The sequence below is a fragment of the Pomacea canaliculata genome, linkage group LG12, assembly GCF_003073045.1.
Source record: "Pomacea canaliculata isolate SZHN2017 linkage group LG12, ASM307304v1, whole genome shotgun sequence".
In the NCBI taxonomy this organism is placed as follows: Eukaryota; Metazoa; Mollusca; class Gastropoda; order Architaenioglossa; family Ampullariidae; genus Pomacea; species Pomacea canaliculata.
In genome coordinates, this window is record NC_037601.1 from 8,530,565 (window position 1) to 8,557,281 (window position 26,717).

The 26,717-nt window shown below is 40.0% G+C and overlaps 1 protein-coding gene and 1 long non-coding RNA gene across 6 annotated transcripts in view; one reads left to right on the forward strand and one right to left on the reverse strand.

The window, feature by feature from the left end:
• On the reverse strand, positions 1–16,742 carry LOC112576709. Of its 2 annotated transcripts, none has more exons than XR_003101887.1 (3): positions 16,123–16,742; positions 2,132–2,224; positions 1–512 (listed from the first exon to the last, which is right to left on the reverse strand). It is a non-coding gene; the product is annotated as an uncharacterized LOC112576709 (long non-coding RNA). The 2 variants fall into 2 exon arrangements; XR_003101886.1 differs by lacking the exon at positions 16,123–16,742 and adding an exon at positions 12,250–12,533.
• Positions 16,743–19,632: 2,890 nt separating this feature from the next.
• LOC112576955 (ATP-dependent DNA helicase Q4-like) overlaps positions 19,633–26,717 on the forward strand; it is a 110,356-nt gene continuing 103,271 nt past the window's right edge. For 2 of the 4 annotated variants that reach the window (XM_025259844.1, XM_025259847.1), the window contains exons 1-10: positions 19,633–19,764; positions 20,983–21,081; positions 21,512–21,545; positions 21,878–21,945; positions 22,271–22,543; positions 22,888–23,799; positions 24,088–24,155; positions 24,852–25,069; positions 25,483–25,608; positions 26,148–26,264. In XM_025259844.1, the coding sequence (XP_025115629.1) occupies positions 20,992–21,081; positions 21,512–21,545; positions 21,878–21,945; positions 22,271–22,543; positions 22,888–23,799; positions 24,088–24,155; positions 24,852–25,069; positions 25,483–25,608; positions 26,148–26,264 (1,906 nt within the window). In that variant the 5' untranslated portion in view covers positions 19,633–19,764; positions 20,983–20,991. Of the gene's footprint in view, positions 19,765–20,982; positions 21,082–21,511; positions 21,546–21,787; positions 21,946–22,270; positions 22,544–22,887; positions 23,800–24,087; positions 24,156–24,851; positions 25,070–25,482; positions 25,609–26,147; positions 26,265–26,717 lie in introns of those variants that run through there. The other 2 variants (XM_025259845.1, XM_025259846.1) reach the window with 2 other exon arrangements.

The window sequence follows — 26,717 nt, forward strand, 5'->3', positions numbered from 1 at the left end:
CGACGAGCTTGTCATCGGAAGAGGGGACATCGTGCCACAGGAAGCAAAGGGATGATCATTCACTCCCGACTCCGCCAAGCCCACTACCCGCACCACCTGCTCCTCCTCGTCCAAAAACGCCGAGAAGACGTACAGGTTCTCGAACCGTCCACCGTCTGAAAAGTCTGGTTGTCCCGTGGCAACAATGGACGCCGGAGCTGCGGGCACAGGCCACGAGGAACATTGTCATTGGTGCTGACGACTCTGAACCTTTCGTTGGTCTCACGGTCGTGGACGTTGGCGCTTCTGTCGTCGTGGGCGTTTTCAAGCGGCGGCAGGCTGTCTCGAGCATTTTCTAGCAGCAGTGAGGCCCGAGAGAGGGCCTCCCTGGCGAGGGCTGGGCCGCGGACTCTTTGACGATCCACACGTAGTTGTACGTGAAGAGGACGACGAGGACTGCCGCAGTGAGCAAGGCCAGCCGTTTCTTCGACCTTCTCATGAACACCATTGCCGACAACGAACCGCCCGCCTACCTGGAGAGACAAGTCACTAGTATATGTCACAGCTTGCAACTAAAATTAAAAAAAAAAACCACCGCCTTTATCGATACGCCACCTGCACGCGAAGTCACCTGAAGCCACGTGCACAGGTAAATTGCTTTAAACTGCACTAGCTCAGCTGGCGTAACTTTTAAAACAAATTTAAATTTTATATCCTAGTTTCCACAAAAGCTCACTTTACTAAACTATTACTGGCAATTTATGTTATGGAGTTTGTGAGGGAAAAGTGCTTCAATTTAAAGACGATTTTTCACTGTGGGGGATGGAGATCTCGAGGATGGGGAAGGGTTAGGAGGATGACGCCGCAGGTGTTGCTTACTTTTGTCCTTTACCTGTAATTGTCTCTTGGTCTTGCTGTCTAGGAGACCTGCCAAGTCCGCAGTGGATGTGTGCAAACCTATTATAAATATTTCTGATTGTGGATAAGTGAAGGAAACTCATATTTCCTACAGTTTGTTTAAAATATAGTTTACCTCATTGAAGACGTCCAGGCTAGAGGCAGTTTGAGCCACTGGAAATTAACGATATTTTCGTTCAGACTTCCCTCTCTTTGAAAGGAAAGTTACTGTGTTCAGAAATGCCCAAGCTAGCGTAATCAATTTTTTTTTACTAAATAAAGCGCAGTAAACGCCTAAAAAATTTAAACAACGTTACACGCAAGTTGTCTGTGGGCGGGAACAGTTAACAAACTCTGCCACGTCCTTACTATATGATTATGCTAGGTTATCGGTCATTATTTACGGCAAATTATGATATTTTTGTTCTGGTTTTTATCGTTTTTTAAGGGAATGTTAGACAGTTTGTAGTTTGTTTTTATAAATCTTATATTAGGACGGCTTGCCACCATGGTTGCCTCTGATGACAGTATAGTATGTCATTTTTTGTTTGAAGGGTTAAAGACCAACCTGAATGGTTTGCGTGTTTTGCAGATATCGATAGATAGGCGATATAAACCTAACCTGTAAATTTCAGCCTCCAAAACCAATCAATTAATTACTTATTCTCCACCAAGATACGCGATTCTCACCTGTGATCAACGAGCGCCAGTAACGGTGTACTACGTCACGTTGGTACACCATTCACAACATTGCCAGCCGTCAGCACTGATCAGAGCGACAGTAGAGTTATTCAGACGTTGAATGTCTGCATTTCTCGTGCTAAAGTAACAGTTTTTCTCAATCTGATTGGTGTTGATTACAGGTAACGTTGTGAATGGTGTACCAACGTGACGTAGTACACTGTCGTTACGCTCGTCAACCGCAGGTGCGAATCGAAGCGGATAATTAAGGGATGGGTTTTGAAGGTTGAAATTCACAGGTTAGTTTCTATGTCACCTATACATACTGATATCTGAAAAAAAACCGCAAACCATTCAGGTTGGTCTTTAAGGCAGCTATTTATGTTTAATGCCTGTCTATAGTTTTTTTGAAGGACCTGTTTGATTTCTTCTTTAATTGTTTTTAAACCGATTTATCCCATGTTCAACATAAACGTAAATAAATAAATGTTTATGCAGACTTGTTAATCATATCGTTACCTGTACACGTGACAAGCAAACACATGAAATAACAAGGCGCCCAAGGCATACTTACCTGCTTCTCACAGCAGGTGTCTTCCACACGCTTGTCGAAGGCCTACCGCCAGATGGCGCATCGATCATCTTCGTCTTCACCGTTGCTCATTCTCTGGAAAAGGAACGACAGCAACGTTAATCTGGTGATTGAATATTCAGATTTCATATATTTATGTACTAGCATAGCTAATAAATCCGGAAAATACGTCCTCTATGCAGCACCACGCCAGATTAGTAATTTTGTATTTTACAAAATTCTGGTCGTGATGGAGGAAAATAGAGAATGCCTCTTCAGAATAAAAAAACGTGACAGGAAAGCGAGGCTGTCTTTATTGGATTTTTCTTTCTTCTTCAGCTGTCTGACATTTTGTTTAGATGACACACTAATCACGAAACTAGAGAATCCAATATGCTCTGCTTGGAGGTTGTTCAATACGACCGTTTCTCCTTTAGAGTCCCGAGACTACCGAAAATTGCCTTTTCCACTCTGACAATATGTGCTGCAGGACAATTTGATTACACACTCTGCAGCAGTGAACATTTTCTGCTGACGCTTAAGCGCAGTTTTATCCAGAAACTGGATGTTTTCTATTCTGTGATCATTGGCTCTGGTCCTAATACGTGAATAATTTTCTGTTTGTTGGAAGCATTTGCTCGAATGCAAACAGGAAGAGCCTGTCCTGCATCTTTTTGCGCAGCAGTGCTATGCACCAAACTGTCGCTTTTTGTACAGTATTGTCCTATTTTCCAAGTGTCAGAAAGTGCTCGGTTTCAGCATTTTCTGGATGAAAAAAACAAAAAAACAACAAAAAAAAAACATCACGTCTGCAAGTCTTGTTCACAGCCGACAGCATCTCAACCGTCAAAAATGGGCATCGCGGAACAGTAGGTTCACTCACGTCCCCGAGGTTCTGCGAGAATAATGCACAGTTCTGTTCACTGTTCATTTCTCGCCAGTAGATTGTGCTTCCCGTCTGACACAGTCATGCACTTACCAGACGGCCCCGAACACTTCTTGTAACTGCGCACGTCGCGAAAGACAAAGCGGCAAATGCTTTCCCTCGAATGAAACTCTAGACCGAATTCCTTCTTTTTTCTTCTTCCTCTTCTTTCACTGTCAGCAGCTCTCTGCGTCGCATCAGTCTGCGAGGCACAACAGCCAAGTGGAAGAATCTTCGTCTCGGGATGTTCATGGGAGGATTGCAATTTACCACCCACCCAGCCACCCTTTTTGTCTGGGACTGGTCCTCTTTGTGTATAACCGACAGGCCACAGCAGGTCTTTTCGTATTATGCAGATTTTAATACACATTTATACTTAAATACACATTTGTTGACTCAGCAGTCCATTAAAACTCGAAGTTCAGTGTAAAAAAAAAATTATATACAACAGCTTGAGTTTAAATTTGCCGTATTTGCTATAAAATTCCGTCTGCGTTTGGTATAGCCTTACAAACGAAAACGAACGTGGTTGGTCTCTAAAGTAAATAGTGGAATTTTTGGATCATATGATCTTAGTAGTCCATTAGAAACCGAAGTTCCTGGTGCTCGGGGAGATTTTGGAGTAAAGAATGAATGACACCAAGCGCTACTCCAATTTCCGCACGTCCAGCAACTAATCTGGTAAACAGTCAAAGCCTCATGCTAAATATTAGTTGACATGGACTCAAGAGGCCTGCATGGCCGGACCACGAGGCGACTACAGCAATGAGTGTAAACCGGATGTCATCCAACGCTTGCTTCCTTTTCAAGTTTCCTGCCAACAGTTAGAGTGCAGCACTGAGCGGATTGAGGGAGTCAACGCAGAACTGGGAGGCTGGGTTCTCCAAGTGCACCAGTTTCATAACCGCCAACTACTCGCTAAAATCAGTCAAAATGTCTGCCGACACTACGATATAAAATTACATGAATGCAAGAGAACATGTATCTAAAAAAAGAAAACCGCGTGCAGACCTGCGGAAACAACATAACAGCTGAAAAACTTCAATACATTATGGTACTTTAGAGAAAATAGCACTTGACTTTGTCAAGATAATGTGAAAATATTTATTAAATGCTTGTAAATTACTATTACTAACAAAGAGAACATCCGGCCCAGCAAAAACATTTGGTCTGGCCCCGCCAAAGCAGCTGCAGGCCGGACTCGAAATCCAGAAAATCTATAACCTATTTTTTTTCGTAGAAACATACATTTTTATTGAGTGAATCATAATAATAATAATGCAAATTTCGAGGGACAAGCAGGGGACGTCCATTATGGGACAGGACACATAGGAATACATTACAGATGACATGGTTCTCGTCGGCTGCCGGCGCCTGTATGGACATTTTGGAGAACTATGCATACATGTGACCTTTAACCCAAGTCGATGTTAGACTTCTTCCTGTTTGGTGTCGTGTAGCGTCCTTTGACTACAATCCGTCTTTTTGTAATTTGTTGCGCGAAAAAATCGGTTCTGCTCCTATGATGCACTTCCGGGTTTTTTTTTTCTTTCTTTTTAAGGCATCTGCACAGAAATGGCAAAAACTTGCATGCCACACACACTTGAACGGTGTAAATGTTTTGTTTACTAAAATTATCGAAGGCACTTGCTTGTCACCACTGCAGTGAGAGACTCTGGGTTCAGATCTCGTAGCGGGACAATGTATGTGACACCTACTTGCAGGGCTGGGCGTTACGGGTTTACTCGGGGTACTCCGGTTCCGTTCCTTTCCCATAGTGCAAAATCACCTCAATGTGACCAAACAGAGCAGACTGATAATTTGTATAGCCCATGAATGATGACTCTCGGAGGAAAAAAAGGTTCCCAACTCCCCATCTCAAAAAAATCTTACTGATCTCTTCTAAAGAGACTTAAAACAGCCTGAATAATGTCTACAAACAATAGGTGAAAGGGGAAGATCGTCCCCACCCACGGCGCCCTGGTGTCCTGTCAACGAAGCCTGTCACGGCTGCGACGTCCTTCGATTGTGTGCTGCCATTGCAACCACATACATGTATTCACGTTACAAGATCAAGAAGGAAAATAGTTTTTCCTTGTCCATTGAAAACAGATACTTGAATAAAGTCAAAAGGAAACTGATCGTGAAGTCCATTTCTACCCTTCACTTCTACTTTAATTTTCTTTTGACTTGAGGCTATGATTTGTAGTTGTATCAGTGACAATAGTAATGGTGGTGGTGGTGGCACCAACAACATAAAGCTGTCCATTTCTGGCACACATATGATTGTCACGGAGGGTCCATAAACATTGGCAGCGAAGAAAATTAGCAAAGCAGGAGCAAGGACGGTAGACAAGTATGTCATAATCCATCAGAGAACACGCACACTTTTTTCCTCGCTGTCAGTTTTAAGATAGATATATTTTTTATCTTTTTGTCTATGAGAATCCAGAGGGAAAGAGATCCCCAGAAAGGATGTCCCTTGACCACCCTGCAGCAGCAATCATGATAGTAAATTTGAAAACTGCCGACCCAATGTGAAACAGTCCCCACCCCACCCGGATCTCCCAAACTCCCACCCGCTGACATCCAGCAGAGTACGGAAAGTGATGTCCGGGTTTTTGGGGGCGGGTTCGATGAAGGATGCTGGAGGGGGCGTCAAAGCGAAGAGGATGGCGAGAAAAGGGTGGAACTCCAGAAAAGTGGGATGACGGCCGGAGTTACCCCAGTACATGATTAAAATCGACACTCGGGAGACAGGCGCGCATGGAGAGAGTGATGAGGTCTCACCACGCCAGCCGGACGGACAAGTGTAGCGTTCGCTTCTCCCTCCTCCCATTATCCCTCCACCCAAACCCAACGGACGCTGCGCAGCCTGTCATTAAATCTCGTTATCGATTCCTGCTTCCTTCGCACCATCTTGTGTTTCACCTAGCTTCTTGTTTTGCGAACAAATCCGGTATTTCACGAGTTTCACCATTACTCTTCTGGTTAGCGTCACATGGGATCGTGCATGAGTGTATGTGTGAGACGAGGATTATGGGTAGTAAGTACTATGGTAGATAACACTGAAGAACCGCTGCGGCTACCTTAGTCATTTTAACTCGAGAGAGAAACAAAGAAAATGATGAGTAAGGGTTTGGTTAAACATACATGGGTAATTCTCCTACAATATTTAATAATATATTATTAGTATTTTTATATTGCGCTATTATCGTGTAGGCTAAACGCGCTTTAGAAGAATGATATCATCCGACAACCATGCAAAAAAAACACACACGTCACCTCAACATACAGGCCGTGCACAACAGTTCACAAGACATCAGAAAGTTTCAGTACACGCTGCTGATACACGTTGATCCAGAATCCAAAATGTAGCGAAGCGGTTCAAGATGGAAGCTGTCAAATTTACAAGTGATGGAAATGGAAGCTTCATCGCAAAAAAAGAATATCATCACAAAAGATAGATCACTAGAGTGTTTTTGTTTTGTTTCGTTCTTTTTTAAAGAGCATCAAATCAACAATAGTCACAAATGGTAAATGTATGCCAGTTCATAGAGTAGTGTAGATCTACACAGTCAGATGAATCTGTGATAACAGCAGATGGAGTTAGACGTGGAAATAGTCTTGTGTGTAGCTAACATCATTTGTACATCATTAGAACATGATACATGAACAGTGAAGAATACACGATAGAGCGGACTGCACCGTGGGACCTCACCGACGAATGGCGCGAAGAAGCCATTACGAAGAAGGTGGCTTTTGATGAGACAACAGAAACCCATGGCTGAACCAGCAAGGCCGCAGCCAAGCAGATCAATTGAACAGAAAGACGAAGAAGCATGTAACAAATAATTAATAGGGAAAAAACTCACAAGTCATCGGAGACAACTAACTTCTCCAAGCAGTTTAGGCGAGAGACATCACTCTCCTTTGGCCAGAAGTATACGTTGGCAATTCTCCCAATGATGTTAATGTAAAACCCTTCTCCTCAGAACACATCGCCATTTTCATGTTGTATGTTGGAGGTACAAAGGAGCCTACTCTGTTGCAGCATTCCGATTGGCTGCTGCTGCGCCATGAAGGTCTTCATTACGAGAATCAGAAGCACTTGCTATCTTTGCAAACCTTGCTTCAAGTCCCCTTGTGAGGCGTTCAAACTCCGCAGTGTGGTTCACTGTAGTGTGGACAACCCTTCACTGATGCTTTAATCAGAATGTCTTCTCGAACACATTACTAGCAGTTTCGTACAACTCCCTTTTACAACATGGCGAACACGCCGTCTTTAGTCGCTTGAAAAAAAAAAATGTGTGCCAATAACCTGACAGAACAAATAAAAAAAGGAGAGAAGGAACTAATGAAGCCCGTCCTCACTGTCAGGGTTTATTCCAAAACATCGATCTCTCTGCTAAACCTAACCGAACCTTCCACACAGCTTTAACTCAGAATGCGTTTTCCTACGTTATGTCTCTGCCAGAGCTATGTGACAAATAACTGACAGTAACCTTGGTGAGAAAATCAATCCCCTTCCCCCCCCTCTCCAACCCTTGCATCATAACAATAAAAAGTGTCCTCGAGAAATTCTTTTTTCTTTCGAACGAAATGCAACCGACGATCGAACGACGCAATTCGCCAGAGAGACTCTACCATCGGTAAAAGGGAGTGCAATCGTTTGATCAGGGGGAATCTCCCACCATTCGCCCCCCGTCTCCCCCAACACACACATCAGACCTCAGTGGTCTCTGTGTTGTCAGCGTGACCAAAGACCTGGACACATGAAAAATGTGAAAGCTGAAGTTTGTTTTTGTTTTTTTTAAAACCCCGAAACATCGTTGTTGTTTTTTTTTGTGTGTGTGTGACCTACACTCCAGACTTTCCCTAAACTGAAAAACAGGTTTCACAAACTGGTTTCCGTTTGTCGTATGTCCAAACCTTCCCCACCCAACCACCAGCATGCTATACAGAGCGTCGTGTCCCAGCTTGACCTCTTGCCCCGATGATGGTGAGGGAGCCTCAGGCTCGACAGCCTTCATTTTCTACGGCGCGTCACTACTTTCGCCACTAAACTGTGGCCATTACCGTTTTTTAGCATCGCTCTCCTATCCTCTCCTAAAGTACACGCAGGACCGCTCATCAAAGCTCTCGGGGAGTGTGAGTTGAAAGGGTGGTGAGAGCAAATCAGCCATCGATGTTCTTGCGTGGCTCTGTCATGTTTCTGCCGCCTCCAAGGCGCGGCTGTTGGTCATACGATAGAGGCTGTATCACAGGCTGTATCAAGGCGAGAAACGGTAAAAAAAAAAAATAATACAAATAAATAAAATAGAACACATCATGACTGCTGCTTACGATTAATAGTAAAATCAAAAGAAATAATCAGACAAAGGAAACAGGAATGACCAGTCTACTCCGAGAACTAGTCGACGTGTTGCCAAGCTAGCAAGATGACACAAACTGAAGAACCATCCTGTAACCTGTCACAACCGGCAGGAAGGAATTGCCATCGCAGCGACAAACCAGATGAAATTAGTTAAAACACGCACGATCAAACGGCGTACAATGCTGTGACGTAAGCGTTTTATGCCCACCTTTTCAGCAATGATTTACACAGACTCAACTTTTAAACTCTGGCAATCAATAATTCAAACGCACTCAGCTCTTGATCAATATTTCACACACGGCTCGCTTATTTCCGTTAACCATTTATTCTTTCAGCTGCAGTCTTCTGCGGTTAAGATTTACACGCTTCTACAGAAGAAAACTTTAACAATACCTATTGAGATTTTTTTTTTTTTTTTTTTTTACTACAATACACGCTTCACTGCATACGCCGGACTTTGACAAACTTTCCACTGCTAATCTCAACGCACAACAAGGAGAAGCTTTGATCAGAAGCTACCAACATTTGCACACTCACCTGCCATTGCAGTAACATCTTGGAACTATTTTCTTGCAATTAAGCCTGGAACCTTTCGACGGTTTGGGGGCTGGAGTGACGAAAGTGGACGTCTCTCGGGACACGTAAGAGCCACCAAGTGAAATCTCTCTCGACCCACCACAATCAATAGCAGCGCCACCACTCCTTCTCTTCACACACTCTTAAGCTTGCTGAAGACAGGATGTGGAGCCCTGAGCTCGTCACAGGGAGAGACTGGGGAGGTTCCGCCTCTGAGCACCCCATGTAGTAATGTGAGAGCGCGCTGTGTGCGTGTGCGTGTGTGAGAGAGAGAGAGCGCACGCATCTGTGGGAGGATGTATTCCTTCCTACTAGCTGTGCTCTGTGCGTATCGAGGATAAAATTTTCACAAACACACGCACAGGATCTTGCACAACCATTTAACCATTTAATGGTTGTGTTTTTACATTCCCTGGGGTCGTCTCGACGCTGATCGCCACTGATAAAAGGAAATCCTTCCAGCATGATATCATGAATCATGATAGTATCTTGTTTGAAGCTCGAGTCTCTAACGCCTGCAGCTTCGGCACTTATCGTATATAGTAAGAAAAAAATCAACAACTGATAACACAGTCAAGAGATGAAAACTTCTGATGCATCAACAGCATATTATTTATACATTTAAACCTAACTTTGGAAAGGTCTTAGTTGGGACTTGTTACTTATCCAGAGACGGTTTTTGTAATCTATAACTCTCTGAACACATCTAGCCACCTTCATATCCCAGAATATCAAAATATGTCCCAATGTGTGTCACCAGTATAAAGGGATTGGTGAGAACCTGTATACATTTCTGATGCACTTTCATTGTCATACAGACCACCTAGACAAAATGTTCAGTAAGTATATACAGATCACCTGTTATAAAGATCAGCAAAACATTCCTGGAATAACAAAGACCATCAGGTCCAAGGTTTATGAGATTATTACAGGCCCAAAACAGACATGCGAGACCTAAAATGACACAGGCCACCAAACCAAACCTTCGAGCGACCTACGTTGTTAATATGATACAGAAAGAGTCGAACAAATTGATATAAATCACCTACTCGCAGGTGTTCACGTCTCGTATATTTACGAACGTTAAGCAGTATGGACAACGATCGACATAAGCAGAGTAGTGCTAGCCAATAAAACCAGTTGTCATCTGTTTACTGAGACATCGGTCGACACCGGGGAACCTGGTCTGTGCAAGCAAACAGTTCGTCAATTGTTTGTTGAGTTGTCATTTTGTTCTTGCCCCAAAACTACCCGCGCAGGCGTACACGAAGGCAAGTATATACCACGTCCACAAGCATGCATAGATATGATGAGAGGATATCAATGACCGGCTGAGTGAAAAGAAACATCCATCATTATCAGCAGCTGCTAAGGAGTGGGAGAGACTGTTTTTCCACCAGTTATGCTGGGATGGACTACTACAACGGCAATATAGACTGTCGCTCACCTGTGCATCGAATTTATACAACTTCGGAGGAGCTTTTCTCCCTTTTGAAAGACGTAATTCTGATCGTCACCTGTGTACACGATCAATAAATGTTAATTATGAAACTCTCTACTCTTTCCCTTGATGAATCAGGTTTCTCAGTTGTTTTACGAAAAACGGTATTGTTTACCAGTGCAATATTGATCAGATGCAAGTTTTGTTTTTCTTTTTTCGCTTGGAGATTTTTAGTCGGTCACAGCCTCTATGTGATAACTACTGTAAGTCTTCAGTAAAGTCGATAACAGGTTCTTGGAAACAGTGACTTGAAGCAAAACTACGGATAACAAAACTAGTTTTACCTTAGACTAATAAATATACATTGAAACAAAAGCTCAGTTCTTTTCGGTCACACAAATATCATCAAAATCCCTAAATAAAGACCAAAGCACCCGCAGAAAGGAAATCAGAGTGTCACGAGAAAACCCAAATAAGGGTTACCCCCATACAGACAGGTGGAAATCAGTTTTGCCCTTCTTTCCCCTTTCCAATCTCCTCAGCAACATTGAATATGTTCGGTGAGGACTTTTTGCTTAATTTTTGTGGACACGATCGGTAGGTGAGCGTGAAACAATTACTAAATATACGATACCACACTATCGCTTGTTGTAAACCCCAGCAAGCTTTCGTCCAAGCAAGAAAGACGTCAGACTAGTGCTCTAATTGTACACAACAGTGCAGACATTTTAACCTGCAATATCAACACGTACATAATGTGTGCTCCACGAACAATAATCCCACTCAGCCCACACACACACACTGGTTCCCTCTCAGCAATTATCAAGTTGGCCAACCGCTCACAGGAACCTGCAACCTACCATTAAGTGGGTCCAGGTCATACGTTGTGCAAACAGGGAATATTGACAAAAGTATACCTAAAGTTGTGACACGTGATCTCAACTGCCACGTTTAGTGAAGCAGATGCACTTTGCTCGCTTAATTTGATTGAACCACTGAACCAGCTAGAGGTGGTTTCGCACTATATGAGGAGGAACAATAAAGGAGAAGGGGGAATTGTGGGAGTTCCAAAGGCCACCATGTGAACATCAATGTACGAGATGGGGGTAAGTTCTACCGCTGTTCGCGAGATAAAGGCAAAGTCAGTCTCGCGACTTTACAGTTGTTGCAAAGTGTGATATTAAGGACCCCCATTTGTCTCGAAGCGAACTTTTTCGTGCGAGCGGTGTCTGTAAGCACGTAACAGCACGTAACAGATTGTACGTAACACATTACACCAGGAACACCATCTGTAACCCTTAAACAGCGAACAAGCTAATGTCGTGGATTAGAGAATCGATCTGTTACTGCTGTTTTTATTATTATTATTATTATTATTATTATTATTATTATATTATTATTATTATATTATTCCTGCAGATCAGAAATTCCGCCAGAGTAGCCTACAGGGGAAGATATCATTCAACCTTTTCTGAACCGCGCCCAAACAGACTATTTGAACAGAACCGAACATTTTAATGAGTAGAGGTTATTTTGAGCCAGAGCAAATCCAGATTTTGTTTAATGCTCCAAGCATCCCCATTAACAGGCATTGTCCTGCGAGTGCGCCATTTCCATGCCCTTAATACTGCGTGACATGCTCTATATTAAACAACAAGAAACAAATACCATGCACTTACTACATTCCGCGAGCATGACTTCATGAGCGACCATTACGAATCCACATTTCGCCAAAAGTCTACAGGTCGCAGTGTCGCTAATAATTAATTTTAATGATAATGATGGCGAGATAAGCGACATACCGTTAGAGTTGCCGCTCTTTGCACACAGTCGTCTTCCCCAGCTTCCACCAAAGGCAGCATCCCTGTGACTTGTATCTTTTGACACACGCGTACACATAATCTTTCACTTAACCTTCATGATAGGGACACAGCAACACGGCCTTGACAAAACTCCACGTCACAAGCAGCAAGGAGATAAAGGAAAAACCTACTAAACTTTTATCAGTTTGTTCCCAATAGCCTGACAGAAAAGTGAATGTAGCAACACTATCAAGTACATGTACACTGTTCAAACTTCCCTGTTCATGAGCTACACTCCAGAAATAGCTGTGAGAGACAGAAACGACGGTTTGATAGCGGTGCAGTATAAAGACAAGTGGATTGTCGGTTGGGAGTCGAAGGAGATATTTATGATGCGAAGACAACGAAACAATGTTCCTTGCAAGATTATCTGGCGTACTAGTTTTTTTTTCAGGATAAACAGATGTAGATTGACAAAGCTTCAAATCACCGACTAACCAATCACTGAGGACGGAAGTGGAAACAAAAAAATGGGTTTTTCCTAGAATCAGCGCGTCATCCACCTTTGAATACCAATCAACAGCATATTTGCACATGCTGACCATTCAGGACAACAAAGCAGAAGGAGTATCTTCTTTTCAATTCAAACAATGTAATGGTGGAGATCTGTTTACGGTTACCTTTTGGCAAATGTGTACATAGGCTTCAAATGGCCTCATGACGGAATGAGCATATCTTTTATACTAAACACCACACAACGATAACCTGACATTCTCTATATATAAGAAAGAAAAAAAGAAAAAAAAATCGCTTATGCAGTACTAGAATACCGACATTACCGAATAACCTCCACTGTGAAAGTTAAAAGATCTGTAAAGTTTAGTGGCAAATAATACACAGAAAAAAATTAAAGAAGCTCAAGTTTCATACCCGTGTAGCTCAGCAACCCTCCCCCAGTCAACTGAGCTAGCGAAAATGGGTACCTGACTCATTAGAAGGTTAGGAAAAGTAAGGCAGAAAGATAGAGAGGAAATGGCCACCGCCCTCATATGAATCTGAGAACACTGAGGTCTCTAACACCTTACTCCCAAGCGACCTAAAACGATGGGATGACCTTAATCTGTATCTTAATAGGTGGCCTATCCCTGTAAGAGCCAGTAGGAGACTTTTTTTTTAATCAGTAAACTGGCGCATAGCCATTAACTATAAAAGGTTTGTTACTTTCTATCCGTTTCTTCATACACGACAGAGTTCAACTAGACAGATTAGTCGAGGTATGAAGAACACATTGACGTGCGTGCACGCACCCAACCCCTTTCTCCACGCTCACATATTTGCTCAAATTCATACCTCAAATGCCCCTCCAGAAGAGAGGAAAAGAGAAAGCAAACTTTATGAAAGGTAGGTATGACTCACAGTCCACGAAGCTATCTGAGCGTGACGCTAGTTCATGCATACCGTGACAAAGGTGTTTGATCTTTCTCTGCATGGTGTTTATGGCACCGAGTGGGCAAAGTGGAGGAAAATACCTGTGCACTTTCGTCCACTGGGACCGTGTTTCCCCAAAAATAAAACCTAACCCGAAAAAAAAAAAAAACCCTAGAACAGGATGTTCCTGATAAAAGCCCTACACCAAATGTAAGCGCTAGTTAATATTGTCAGATTGACGAACGGATTTCATTCGTCTGTTAAAACACTCGACTGAAGTTTTAAATTATAATCATATTAATGTATAAATAAATAACGGTATGAGTCATGACAATGTTCTAGAACAGTGATGCCCAACCTTTTTCGGCCTACGGGCCATATCCATTTCGGACACCAAAACAAACAAAAAAATAAAAAAAATAGAGCAGATACCATTTTTTATTAGAAACACGTTGTACTTACCATTAATTATGTACTAATTAGTGGGATATTTGAAGTTGTTTTCCCGAAACCAACTTCTCAATGTCCGGCCTCATCGTAGAGACACCAAGTCGGAGCACTGAATCGAAATGTTCGTCCATCGAAAAAAAGATTGGGAAACGCCCCTACGTAGGGATAAATACTTCTTCTTCCCTTTTTTTCGTTTTTTTTTTTTTTTTTTTTATTACTAACATGCCGATTTCCTGCACTGTGGGCAGAAGTTTCGCGGGCCGGATGGCACCTCGTCGCGGGCCGGATATGGCCCGCGGGCCGTAGGTTGGGCATCCCTGTTCTAGAAGAAGATGGCATGACTATTAGAATAAACGCAGAAACCCTGATACCTCTTGTGAAAAAAACAAATACTACAAGATCCGGTCTTATTGTCAAAGAAACAGGACATCTAGCCTCGCTCACGGGTGACTCGGCAGGGCGTGATCACAAGCTAAACAATCTTGAACTCAGTATTACCTGACATCGGAGAGCACTGTTCCGCTTTGACTATAGAAGAAAAGGTGACTAGTGTGTTTGCTCCAGCACACACTGCAAACACCTGACTAGGTAAAATATCAATCCTGTTTCGAGTTGTATAAATCCTGCTTGAGAGGTATAGTCTTCCAGTACTGGTAGACATTACGGGTTCAAACCTCACGGGTTGGTCTGCAACATGCCTCAGTTGTGAGTGAGAGAGCAAGAAAGTTCTTAATACATAGTGTGTGTGTGTGTGTGGGGGGGATATCAAAAGGAAAAGAAAGAGAGGGCTCCGGTATCATACCTCCCCTCCTGTCCTTCACTCCCCATGTTTCTCCAGATCCCTATCCCCTCTCACAGTACGAAATAGCCTGTAGGTGCAAACACTTTCCCCGCCCTAAATCAACAGCAAATGCGCCGGTATCTGTTTTGACCTAATCTCTCGGTCAAGCAGCTACTTGAGAATGCAAACGGTCTACAGGTATGGTCATGCCGTGACATACAAACTGGAAACCGTTGCTGCGCGTAAGCCGCCACGCCCCTCACTTCAAAACGCTCGAGTAAGTAATAATAACCTCGATACATGCTGCACGCTAGTCGAATGTCCCACACTGAAACTCTTCAGTGTACTTTATATCAGAACGGGTGAATTGAGCAACAGTACGGCGATGACACGCACACAATGTATCCACACAGTGTTTTCCGAACAAATACCGTTTATTTACGGTTCGCGATGGTGCTGTTGAATGCACACAGCTGGTGATGATTTCACAGATAATTATAGCCTCTCCAGACTCTTCACAAGACTCCCCACCCACTCCACTCCCCCAAAAAAACAAACAAAAAAATTCTCATCGGAGTTAATTAGAAATTTAAACTGCTATCGTTATGACGCGAACGAGAACCACGACAATCACCCTTTTTGTGACTGTCCTTGTTTTTGAAATAACAATAGTGATGTTTATTTACAGAGCTCCTAGCCCGTCAACGACACTTTACACACTATCAGTAGGCATCAAATGCATCTTATAAGTTTATTCACATCATTCAAACCATAACTTCCTCGCTGTTTCCTCTAACAAACAAGCAATGGTGGGGACCGTAGTTTAGGGTCTGTCGCATCCAGCAATACGAGATATAGTGTCCGAACCGAGAATCCACGACATCCGAGTCACATTGCCGGGGTGACAAGCAACTCAGTCATAACGCCACCAGAAAGAAGAGAAACCAATGGCAGAAATCGTTTAACATTGATTAGAGCTTGTATTTTATCGCCTGATGGGTTTTATAGTTTATATGAATGAAATCTGACACATGGACATGGGCGGGTTCACAATTATCGCAACCGATTTATCGCATGGTGTGTGCGTGTGTGTGCTCTGATGTTGTCTGGGTATTAGAAAAGGCGAACCACCCAAGGAACCCAGCGGCATCGAGTCGATAAAAGACTCCGCGATCTGCACTACTTCCACAAAAAGGATCAATACTCCGACTTACCTCTGACCTTCGGTGTGCAGTCTCCAGGGAAAACACGAGACATGGAATCCTGACCCCTGTGTGTGTGTGAGTGTGTGGTTGACGACACCATGTGATACTTCAGTTCATGCGCAAGTCCAGTCCACACCTCGAACTAGGTTGCACGTAGCATAGCGGAGGTGATTGTTTGCACCCACCCAGACACAGTAGCAGCATGGCGAGTGGAGTGACCTAAGCATCGTGGGCTCAGCCAGCCTTGTTTTCGAATTCCATACTTAGCTTGTCGCGGTGTTTCCTCTGTGTCGTCTGTGTTCCCACCATATCAACATCATCCGTTTTCGTGTGCATGCGTGTGTCCATGCCTATAGTCTCTCTCTGTCGGTGGTTAGGAATGCGATACCGAAACACTCGATAGACCCACGGCAAACCGGGTACGCAAGCCCCGCGCGCACACCCTTGTAGTCACGTCATACGCCACCTCGATCCACGCCACGAGGCAGGCGGCGGCTTTGATAGTGCGAAGGTCGTCGCCATTGAAGGGCGCCGTCAACAGCTAATCTCTATCTCGTGGCCGGCACTCTGTGGCTCCTCTCTCTCACTTCTGCTTCGGGCCTTCCTTTCTCCTTCCTTCTTCCCTGCACGCACGGAGTACTCGCGGTCGCAAAGCTGGGCTTATTGCTATGGCAACCGAGTTCTGCCAGACAGGCAATATGATTTCGATTTTGGAAGCGGCAGAGTGGCAGATTTTTTTTTTTTTTTTAATATCTAATGATCGGACGACGATAAGACTTCACATCGAATATTTTACGAGTGCTGAGCATTTTAACTGATAAGAATCGATGAGCTAAAAATGACGAATAACAAATTAGTTTTAGAGTGTCTTATTAATTGCGTATGTCTCTTATTTACTCGCGCATGAAACAATATAAATTAAAAAAAAAAATTAGAACATATGTGTACATGCATGCAATGCATGTCAAGCAAGATCGAGCTACTGGAGACAGTATAATAACATTATAATAACGGTCCATATACACACAACCTTATAATCTTTCCCATTTTTAACCGCTTGAGCAATTTTAGGTCAAATAAACGCCAATCACAATAGGTGTGACCTGATTTTACAGCAATAGCCGGTTTTTTGTTTTTTTTTTTTCTATCAGATTTACTCAAAGAAATTTGTTACAGCTTCTTCGAAAATGTATCGTGCCAATACGTCCATAATGAATACACAATTTCAACAGCATAAATGAGCAGCAAAAGCAGACGACATTATTGCACATACTATATCGTTACACGATACTTTACTGCCTGTGTCTTAATTGCTTGTTTTCTTTTATGTGCAAGATGCCGATTTTATTGCAGTCTTGCTCTAATTGCTTTATATATATATATCTTTATTTAATTTAATCGGCACTCTTCTTTAATTCAGGTGTGGGCGCGCTCTCGACAGCTTATATTTTATTATTAAATGCTTATGACCAGGCTCGTGTTCACGCGCGCCTCGGTTCCAACACATTTGGATCGTAAAACAGCTACAATATCTGAAATTTAATTCAGTATATCAATATAGACTGCAAACATTAGGACAAGTGCACGCACTAGGATGTACATCACTGCTTGAGCATTAATTGTTTACGTATGAGTGGTTAGTAAATGAGGAAAAATGACATTTAAGGTCAAACCTGTAATACCCCGTTGTATAGAAAAAAAATGCAGAGAAAGGAATGGTGGTCGACCTTCCTTTAAAAAACAAAACAAACAAAAAAAAAACAACAACAACAACAACAACAAAAAACAAACAGAAAAGAAGAAGTAAAAAAAAAATCCAATCACAATTAAAGGCAGGGGCCTTTCATAGCCGCGGGCCCGGGTACACCAATTCTCCACCAATTCAAACGATCGCTGTCTCCACTGAGCGTGACGTTAGTTCATGCATACCGTGACAAAGGTGTTTGATCTTTTTATGCATGGTGTTTATGACAGCGATCAGTGGGTAAAGTGGAGGAAAATACTTGCCTACTTTTTCCCCCTGTGACCGTGTTTCATGGACTGTTCATCTTTTCTAGTATCCAAACTCCAACACAAACAATGCACACTAAGCTTCTTTACTAGAATAGGAAAGCTTACAACACAAGGTCCGTAAGTAAATCAGTTCCACAGAGCCTATATAGGCACTTATACACCGCGAAAACTACTTTCGTTTCTTTATCCAGACGTACGTAAGGACTGACGAGAGGAATTGAGGGCCGGGGGGGTCATGGGACGAGATGACCGGTCCCCAGTACTACGGTCACAGTCTAAGTTTTTTATGTGTCAACTTTGGACAACAGTACTTTCATGAATGTCTGTCGTTTAAGGCTTTTCCGGCTTATGTACAATACTTTTATCGACTTGATGCCCACCACCCGAGTCAAATCGCCCAGCCATGATCATTCGCCCCAAGTAAGACCGCTTCGACCAACACTAAAACCCTAACCCCAGGCCCAGATGGTGTGAAGTTAAAGCTGGCTGTACTTAGTTTAGTCTACTTTAACTCTTCAACAATGACAGACTTTTCGTTAGAGATTCCTATTAAATGAATACGCAGAGATGTACGCCGTTAACGGCTCGGGTATTTTGCGTCTTAATCTTGTTTACGCACACTGACGCACAGAAAAAAAAAAAAAACACACACACAATTACAAATGTCAGTTCTCTGTGTTCTGAATACAATTAAATGGACATTGTGTAGCACAAAAGGGTTTATATAAGTGCTTTCATATCACTGCATAAATTAGATGAACACTCTTGCATTTCATCTATAACCACACAAAAACACAAATATGCTTAATCACATAGTATTTTAAGAACATTTTAAGAATTTTTATAATGTATATTTGCATATCACACATAAAATCAGTCTCACAGCCACAACAGCTGATCTGCATTAAAATGAATTCCTGCCATTGAAAAAAAAAATGATGGCGACAAAGAAAAACAAAACAAAACAATTTAAGAAAATGAAGTATATGTTTGGATTGTTTATCCTATATTTCCAAAAAAAAAAAAACAATAAAATGGAAATTTCAATTTATCATAGATATCAAACCTTGATCTTGTTTTGTGTAAGGCGTATATGTAGATGTGGCTGCCAACAGCGCCGCGATCTGGCGCTATATAAGTTCACTTTATTATAAATATAAAAAATTCTTTAGTCTGATTGAATGCCATTCTTTTTTCCTGTCTTATTGAAGCAGTTAAACACTGCGCAACGTGACATGTTTGCAGTGATAGACCTATAAGTACGAACGTGGTTCGCAACATGGCGTCCGGCGTGCTAGCAGACGACACCGCAAACTCGATGACGTGAAATGAAAACAATGGATACATCAGTGTCCATGGTGATCCCTTGACCTACTAAACAAATAATTTCCAGTTTTCAGCAATATAATCTTATATATTAAGAATCTGTTACGTCTCCAAGTTGGAATATTAATGGTGTTTAATTCTTATTGTTGGCTAAAGTGTTTGTTAACTCCCCAACAGGACCTCACAATGCTTTTTGTCCATTGGTCAACGAGAGGACTTCCGTGGATTCTAGCGGGAGTTTGTATCTTCCGGAAGTTACTTCGTAAGCAGACGATAGTCGAAATGGAAATAATTTTAATTTCTTAAGTACAGGTATGAGTTGGAGATTTTCATATTTAGTATAGGATTAACGATATATAATGACATACAGGAATGATTATCATCTTGTGCTTGGTTTTTATTTTTAACTTTTGTTAAAATGCTGAGTGCTGAAACCAAACACTACACGTACACTCGATGATTTGAACAATTTTGTGTTCAAATAAACATGTCATTGAAATTTTTTACATTTTACTTCATAATAGAGTCGTATAACCTGTGCAATTTATGAAACCGAAAAATAATCACAGTAACATAAATTTATTATATTTATGGTTATGATCATACCACGAACTAATATCAAAATAGACGTCCATGATCATACTCCATATGGGCATCATTTTTAGTTCAGCTTAGAACATTAACATAAATACTAGAAAGTGTAAAACATACAAATAATAAATTCATTTATTGGTTTGGTAGGAATCACCTTGCATCTTCTTTTGTTATTTGATTGTTTTTATATACTATAAATGAAAAACAAATTCCATGAAAAGCTTAGTGGAAATGATGACTACACTGTTATTTATTATTGTAGCTAATAAGGTTTCTTTTATATCAAATTTTCATTGTCATAAAGATGGTCTTTAATAAGGATCAATGAAAACAAATATGGTTCTTCTGTGAAGACTTTCCTTATAAAAAAAATAGGAGCGAATAATTTGGATTAAGTGTACCAAATGGAGAAACAGAATAAATAGAGCAATGGCGTTCAAACCCGAAGGTGTGCATATTTGGTACCCTTTTGTCACAGTGAACTTTGTCTAGTCGTCTCCAAGTAGCTAGCCCCTAAAAAGGATTAGGAGGAGAACCTTTACTTAGGGTATCATATGATTCTGGCAGGAGTTAAAAAGAACGACGTAAAAAGAGAAAATAGGCCTGTTCCAGATATAAGGCAAGATGGTAGACAAAACAATAATTTTTTTTTCAAATTTGGAGACTGTCATACAGAGTGATGAAATGATCATGCTTGTGTGCAATTTAAGTATGCCAAAAATAAAGATACTGTAGGCAGATATAAGCAAGATATTTGCCTCAGATTACAATGAAAGCAGAAGGTAATAAAGAGAGTAGAGAGTTAATGATGTAGTATTTTAAAGCCTTTTACATGAGATAGGCAGTTGCGTTCTGATTGTTTTAATTTAATTCTTTGTTTTCTGACCAGATACTTTAAATCTAACATTATTGTAATGCAAGGACCTTCTGTTGCAGTGCTGGAGAATGAATGTGGACAATGTGTCTGAAATTAAGAAAAGTCTGAAAAAGTGGGAGACAGACTTTTTCACTGTACATGACCGTAAGCCTAATAAGGTAAAACTAGCAATGTTTGCTCAGAAAACTGCCCACGGATATAGTTATATATGTAATGTTGCATTTTTTTCAAATCTTTGGAAAGGTGCATATTTGTCTACATTTTTATTTTATATCTTGCTGTTTGCTTCTGTCATTGTTAATATCTTCTTTTACATTTTTCATTGATACCTGCATATGTAATGCAGTTTTGTTTTATTTAGTATTTTTGTGGTATATACCTGCTGATATTTACCATTATGCTGCAGCTAATGCTTCCTTTAAAAATAAAAAAAAAATGATTTACAATAATCATTACGATGATGTAGACTGTGTTGATGTTTCAGTTAAAAGGATTTTCTGAAAAGGGTTAAAAAAGAGTTAATAAAGATGCTTGATATCTGTGTATTTGTATTCTTCAAACTCATTGAGGTGCATTTTGTTTTTTCAGTATGACATTGGCAAAGCTCCTGAAGGAATAAAAGGTAAAATACTAAATCTCCTATTTCTTTTATTCCAATATTATCCTCTCTCTCTCAATCCATTATTTCTATTTTGATAAAGTCAAATTTTATTGTGTCATATGCCAAATCAGCATCACAAAGTTTATTATTTTTGTTTATTTATGCTGTGTGCTTTAATGCACTTGGTATCATTGTATTTATCGTGTATGGTAAAGGATGTCCTTGTTGCTTAGAGGATGAGTGTTCTTCATTTTTTGATTTAGCCCAAATTTAAGCTGTTAAAACCTGGAAGGCTAGATGTGAAATTCCTTTTCACATTGTCTTGCTTATGTCATTATCGTGTATCACTTCAGAGCTGTATAAGAAGTATAATGCCACAAAGAAAACCACACAAAAGGATATGCTCACAGAATGTGCACAGGTTGGAATGTTTTGACATTTAAAATTTTGATAATTATTGTTTGTTTTCTTTGTTTTTCTCATTCATGCTGATGTTCCCAGCCATTAGTTAAAATATTTTACAAATATAATACAAATAATATATAAAATAATATAAATATATAAGCAAGATATAATAAAGATTTTCTCTAAACTTTGACATCTTAACTATTTATTGTTTATAGTACGTAGCCTTTATGCTTTTAAGAAACATGTGATCATCATTGAGTAGTGCCAGAAAAGGAAACTTACAGGTATTATGATTGTTTTTAATGCAAAAAAAAAAAAAAACCAAACGAAAAAAACAGGCACCGCACAATGATCAGCCCCAAAGTGCTGTGGCTGAAGCACACAGGGACAATTCCAGAGCAAGGAACATTACAGTTACCTCCACTTCCATGACTGTATGGGGCCCTGAACTAAACAAGCAAACAATACAAAAGAAATCCTCTTTGCCACATGGAGAGAAAGGGAACAGAAAAACTGCAGGTGGAAGTAGTGTTCTGGACAAAGTTGGAGAAAAGCTTTTCCTGAAATTTTCTTCCGCTCCTTCCACACCTTTCAAGACGAAGCAGATTATGGTAACAGGTTACATTATTTTTATTACTCTTTTTAAAAGATGTTGGTTTAAGAAGGCAAAAAATATATATAGCTCTATTTAGAGTAAACTTGCCAAATCAACAAGGTAAAATATATGTACATAAATAAATGAAGACTATAAAAGAAAATAATTTCCAGCTTATGCAAATGTTGATTGAAAACATCAAGAAGCAGTGAGATATTAAATGATCTGAAAGATAATGCCATATTTAATATAAATAGAAAGAAACATTGGTGTGCTATTTGTTCATAAACAAGAAATAACTTATTCCGATTAGAGTCCAGAGGAATGGAATTTTGCTTTATAATTATTCTTTTATTTTAGCATAGGTCACAGACTTGTGAAGCACCAAATGAAATTGTGTCACCTGAATTGGCACTTGAAGAGAACATCACATCATCATATGCTGATTGTGAGACATTTTGTCCACCTAAAGTAATGACAATCGAAGCATTGTCATTAGAGAATACAAGCACCTTCACAGAGACTGAACATGTCAAAGGTGCCTTTTGTGGAAAGACATTTCGACTGTTGTCTGGCAAAAAATCAACCTCCTTAAGCATAGAGGAAACAGATATTCCCAAAAAATTTTTAAAACCTAAGCTAAAGCGTAAAATTCATTCTGTAACAGATGCAGACAACATTGATAGCTCCTTTGAACAAGAGTTTGAATTGAAAGATAAAAGTGAAAATAAATTGTGTATACATGAGTTATCCAGTCCAGCAGGAAATGATGTCCACAATAACACATCTGTTCATGAACTCAGTCCTAAAGAACTGAAGAGTCCTGGCAAAACAGATGGAAATACAAAAGGATGTTCATTTTCTCTTTTAGACAGCTTACCTAAAAAGAAAACTGAAATGGACAAAATGTTCAATAACTCGGACAGTAGGCTGTTAAAGCCATATGAATTTCATGCTACAGTACCTGAAGATACAAGAAATATTGGCTATTCCAGAAAGCAGAAAGGTCTAAAAAAAAATGTACATCAATCTCATAAAAGCATTTCACCAAATTTCACTTTTGATGATTATATTGATGGGTCGGCATATGAATCTTTGTCGCTTGATGTAAGTGACACTGTCAAGCAGAGCAATACAGATGAAACAAATAATGGGTCAAAAAAGAATCCAGGAGAAAAGAAAGGAAATTGTTCCAGAAAAATGTCTTCTGCAGCAGGGAAAGCGACTCAGAAAAGAAAAACTCCAGAGGACACCAGTTTTGAGGAGAGAACTGTATGTTAAAATGTTTAGCTTTATTTCTTATCCCCATGCCCTTTGCCCCTAATATTTCTAAAATTGTGTGCATGGTCATGTATATGTGTGTGTGTGTGCAAGAGGTAGGGAGGAGAGGGTACAGGTTGAGTTACAAGGGATGTAAATAAAAAGTGGAATTTCAAATTTAAATTTTATTAAAATATTTGCTGTTTATTATAATATGACAGGCATTTACTTACACTTGATTTATCATTTAACTTAATTTTTTAACATTTATATAGTTGATTCATTTTGCATATTTTCCAGGATTCTGTCAGAGACTGTTCATCAAATGTCACATTACAGAAAACAGCTAAAAGAGTCAGACAATCTAGGTGTGTTTGTCTTTGTGTTTCACAAAAACAAAAGTTTTACCTTTGGTTAGATATTCAGGTTTTTTCCTTCTGTTTTCTTTACATTTGTCTTTTTTTTTTTTTTTTTTTTTTTTAAGGAATCAAAAATGTTTAAGAGGACTAATAAGACTGACAAGATGCTTGACATTGACAATAGAAGTAAAGAAAGGTTATTGTAAAATTCTTGTCAATTGGCTAATGTTACTTTAGCTACCAAGCTTGCTATTTAGCTTTATTCTGTATGGTTTCTCTTCCTGTTTGTTTGATCTTGTCAATACTTAAGGCAGAAAAGTACCTAGTAGCTTTTGTTCTATCTTTAACAACAATGAAGCGGAGATTTCTCCAAATTTTTCAATAAGGATAAGAAAGATTTCAACATATCAGTAGGTAAACCGATGATTCATTTCTGATGTGTAAAGGTCTCTAATTTTCCATAAAAATGTCCATGAGTAAGTATATTTGAACTTAGTAATTTACTAGTTTATACTAATTTATAGTTAATTTACTAATTGATCTGACTAATATGATTCAGTTATAATGCCTAACCTGTAAACAACCAGACGAAAACCTTAAAAAACAATAGAGAAAACTAATTTTAGCAGAAGTTGGATAGTAACTTTAGAAGACCAATAGTTTGTTCTTACATGTTACATATATAATGATCCATTAATCTTACAGGAAAAAAAGTGAAACATCTTCAGCTTCTCTCTCTGAGAATTTTGTACGTCTCAACATGAAAGCGAAGAAATTTGTCCGCAAAAGTTCACGCTTGACAGGTGCCCAGTGGAAGCGTAAACAGTGGAAACAAAGGATGGCTGCTCGTAGCCAGAGCTATGGAGATAAGTGTTTTAGATGTGGACAGTCTGGTCACTGGGCCAACAAGTGCCCAGGTGTCGGTAAGAATGTTAACATTTTTCATTTTTAACTTTCATGTCACCAGTATCATAAACTGTTTGTAACTGCATGTTAGCTTTATCACTGCAGAATTACTTGTGGTTTCCTGCAGCAACAAGGAATGTATGAAAGTTTATTTCATTTTCTGTGGAAACCTTTATTTCATGAGTAACGCATATGTGGTTGTACTTGGCAGGTTAAACATGTAACAGTCTTATTGTGAGCTGTTCAATGTGGCTTGGTGTGTATATGCTCATATTTCAAATTCTGGCCATGTTTGCCATGACTCAGTTATATTCTGTATATGTGTATAAGATCATGTACAAACCAGAAAATGTGAATGTTCTTAAGTATAAAAAGTCTGGGAATTATCTTTAAAGGAAAATTAATGAATGCAGCTTCTCGTTTTTGTCAGAAGGCTCTGAGAGCTGTCATCCCAATGTAACATCAAGTCCAACATCTGTGGCAGAGTCAGATTTTCCTTCTTTGCGACAAGCTGCTCTTATGGCTCGAGGTATCAGAGATGATGATGGTATGGCAGGTAAGAACATGCTTTAAACTAAAAAAAAACCATCAAACGAAGCATGTACAAAACTGTAGGTGGGTCAAATGGCACCTGTTCAGACTGTGTCAAATATACTTGTGTTCACCAAGGAAACTTAGTTACTGCAATGGATACAGGTGTTTTATGAAGAGTTGATGTATTTAGGGCTTAACAAGCCTAGTTTATTAATGTGCCATAAACTTTTGGGAAAAATTAAGGCATCCATTTAACATTTTGCTTACTTAAATCTGTTACATTTTAGTAAAGCAGTCTATGAACAGACATTTTTTTACAGGAACTTATGAGTCATAAAATGAGGTCTTATATCTCTGAGCTGATCCAGCAATCTCATGCTAACTGTACTTCAGCTAGAGGAATATAATTTAAATGACTAGATTTCTGGAGTTAAAATAAACTTAACAGAAAATATAGTAGATTTAAATTTCCTGTTATTGTACATATATTTTCATTTGGAAGGATCTTTGTAGCTTTCATCATATTGCTCTTGTTGCTCCCCACAATAACTATGCACATAGACCTAGAGAGAGCAGGGGGAGACGAGCTGCTTGCCGTGGAGGCCATGGCTGTGAGAGAGAAACCAGACCTGCCTTTAATCCCTCTCTCTGTCACACCACTTGCACAACAACTGTCTGGTAGATGCCACATTTTTTTGTGATTAGAGTGGCTAATAGTTCTATGTTTTCGATCCATATCAGTTATTAGAAATCAATATTGTGTGTGCAAGTGAGTGTGTATGTGAGTGTGTGTGTGAGAGAGTGATGAAGAAAGACACGTAAATTTTAAAGTTTTGGTATGCAGTTGAGAGCCTGTCTTGCTAATTTGCACCTTGAAAACATAACATTTTAGGTATTTTAAACATGCCAATTAAGTGTATTATGTAGCTCATGCAAAGTGCAACAAGTCACTGTTATTTAGTGATCAATAACGACTGTGATGAAATAAATCAATAAATATGATAAGTATACTTAGTACTTGCTTGATTTGATGGCAACTGAGTAAGAGAAACTTCAATGTAGTTTGTCTTTGAAATTACGATTGGGATTCCATTGGTGCATATAGCCAAAAAGATCAACTATAAAATTATC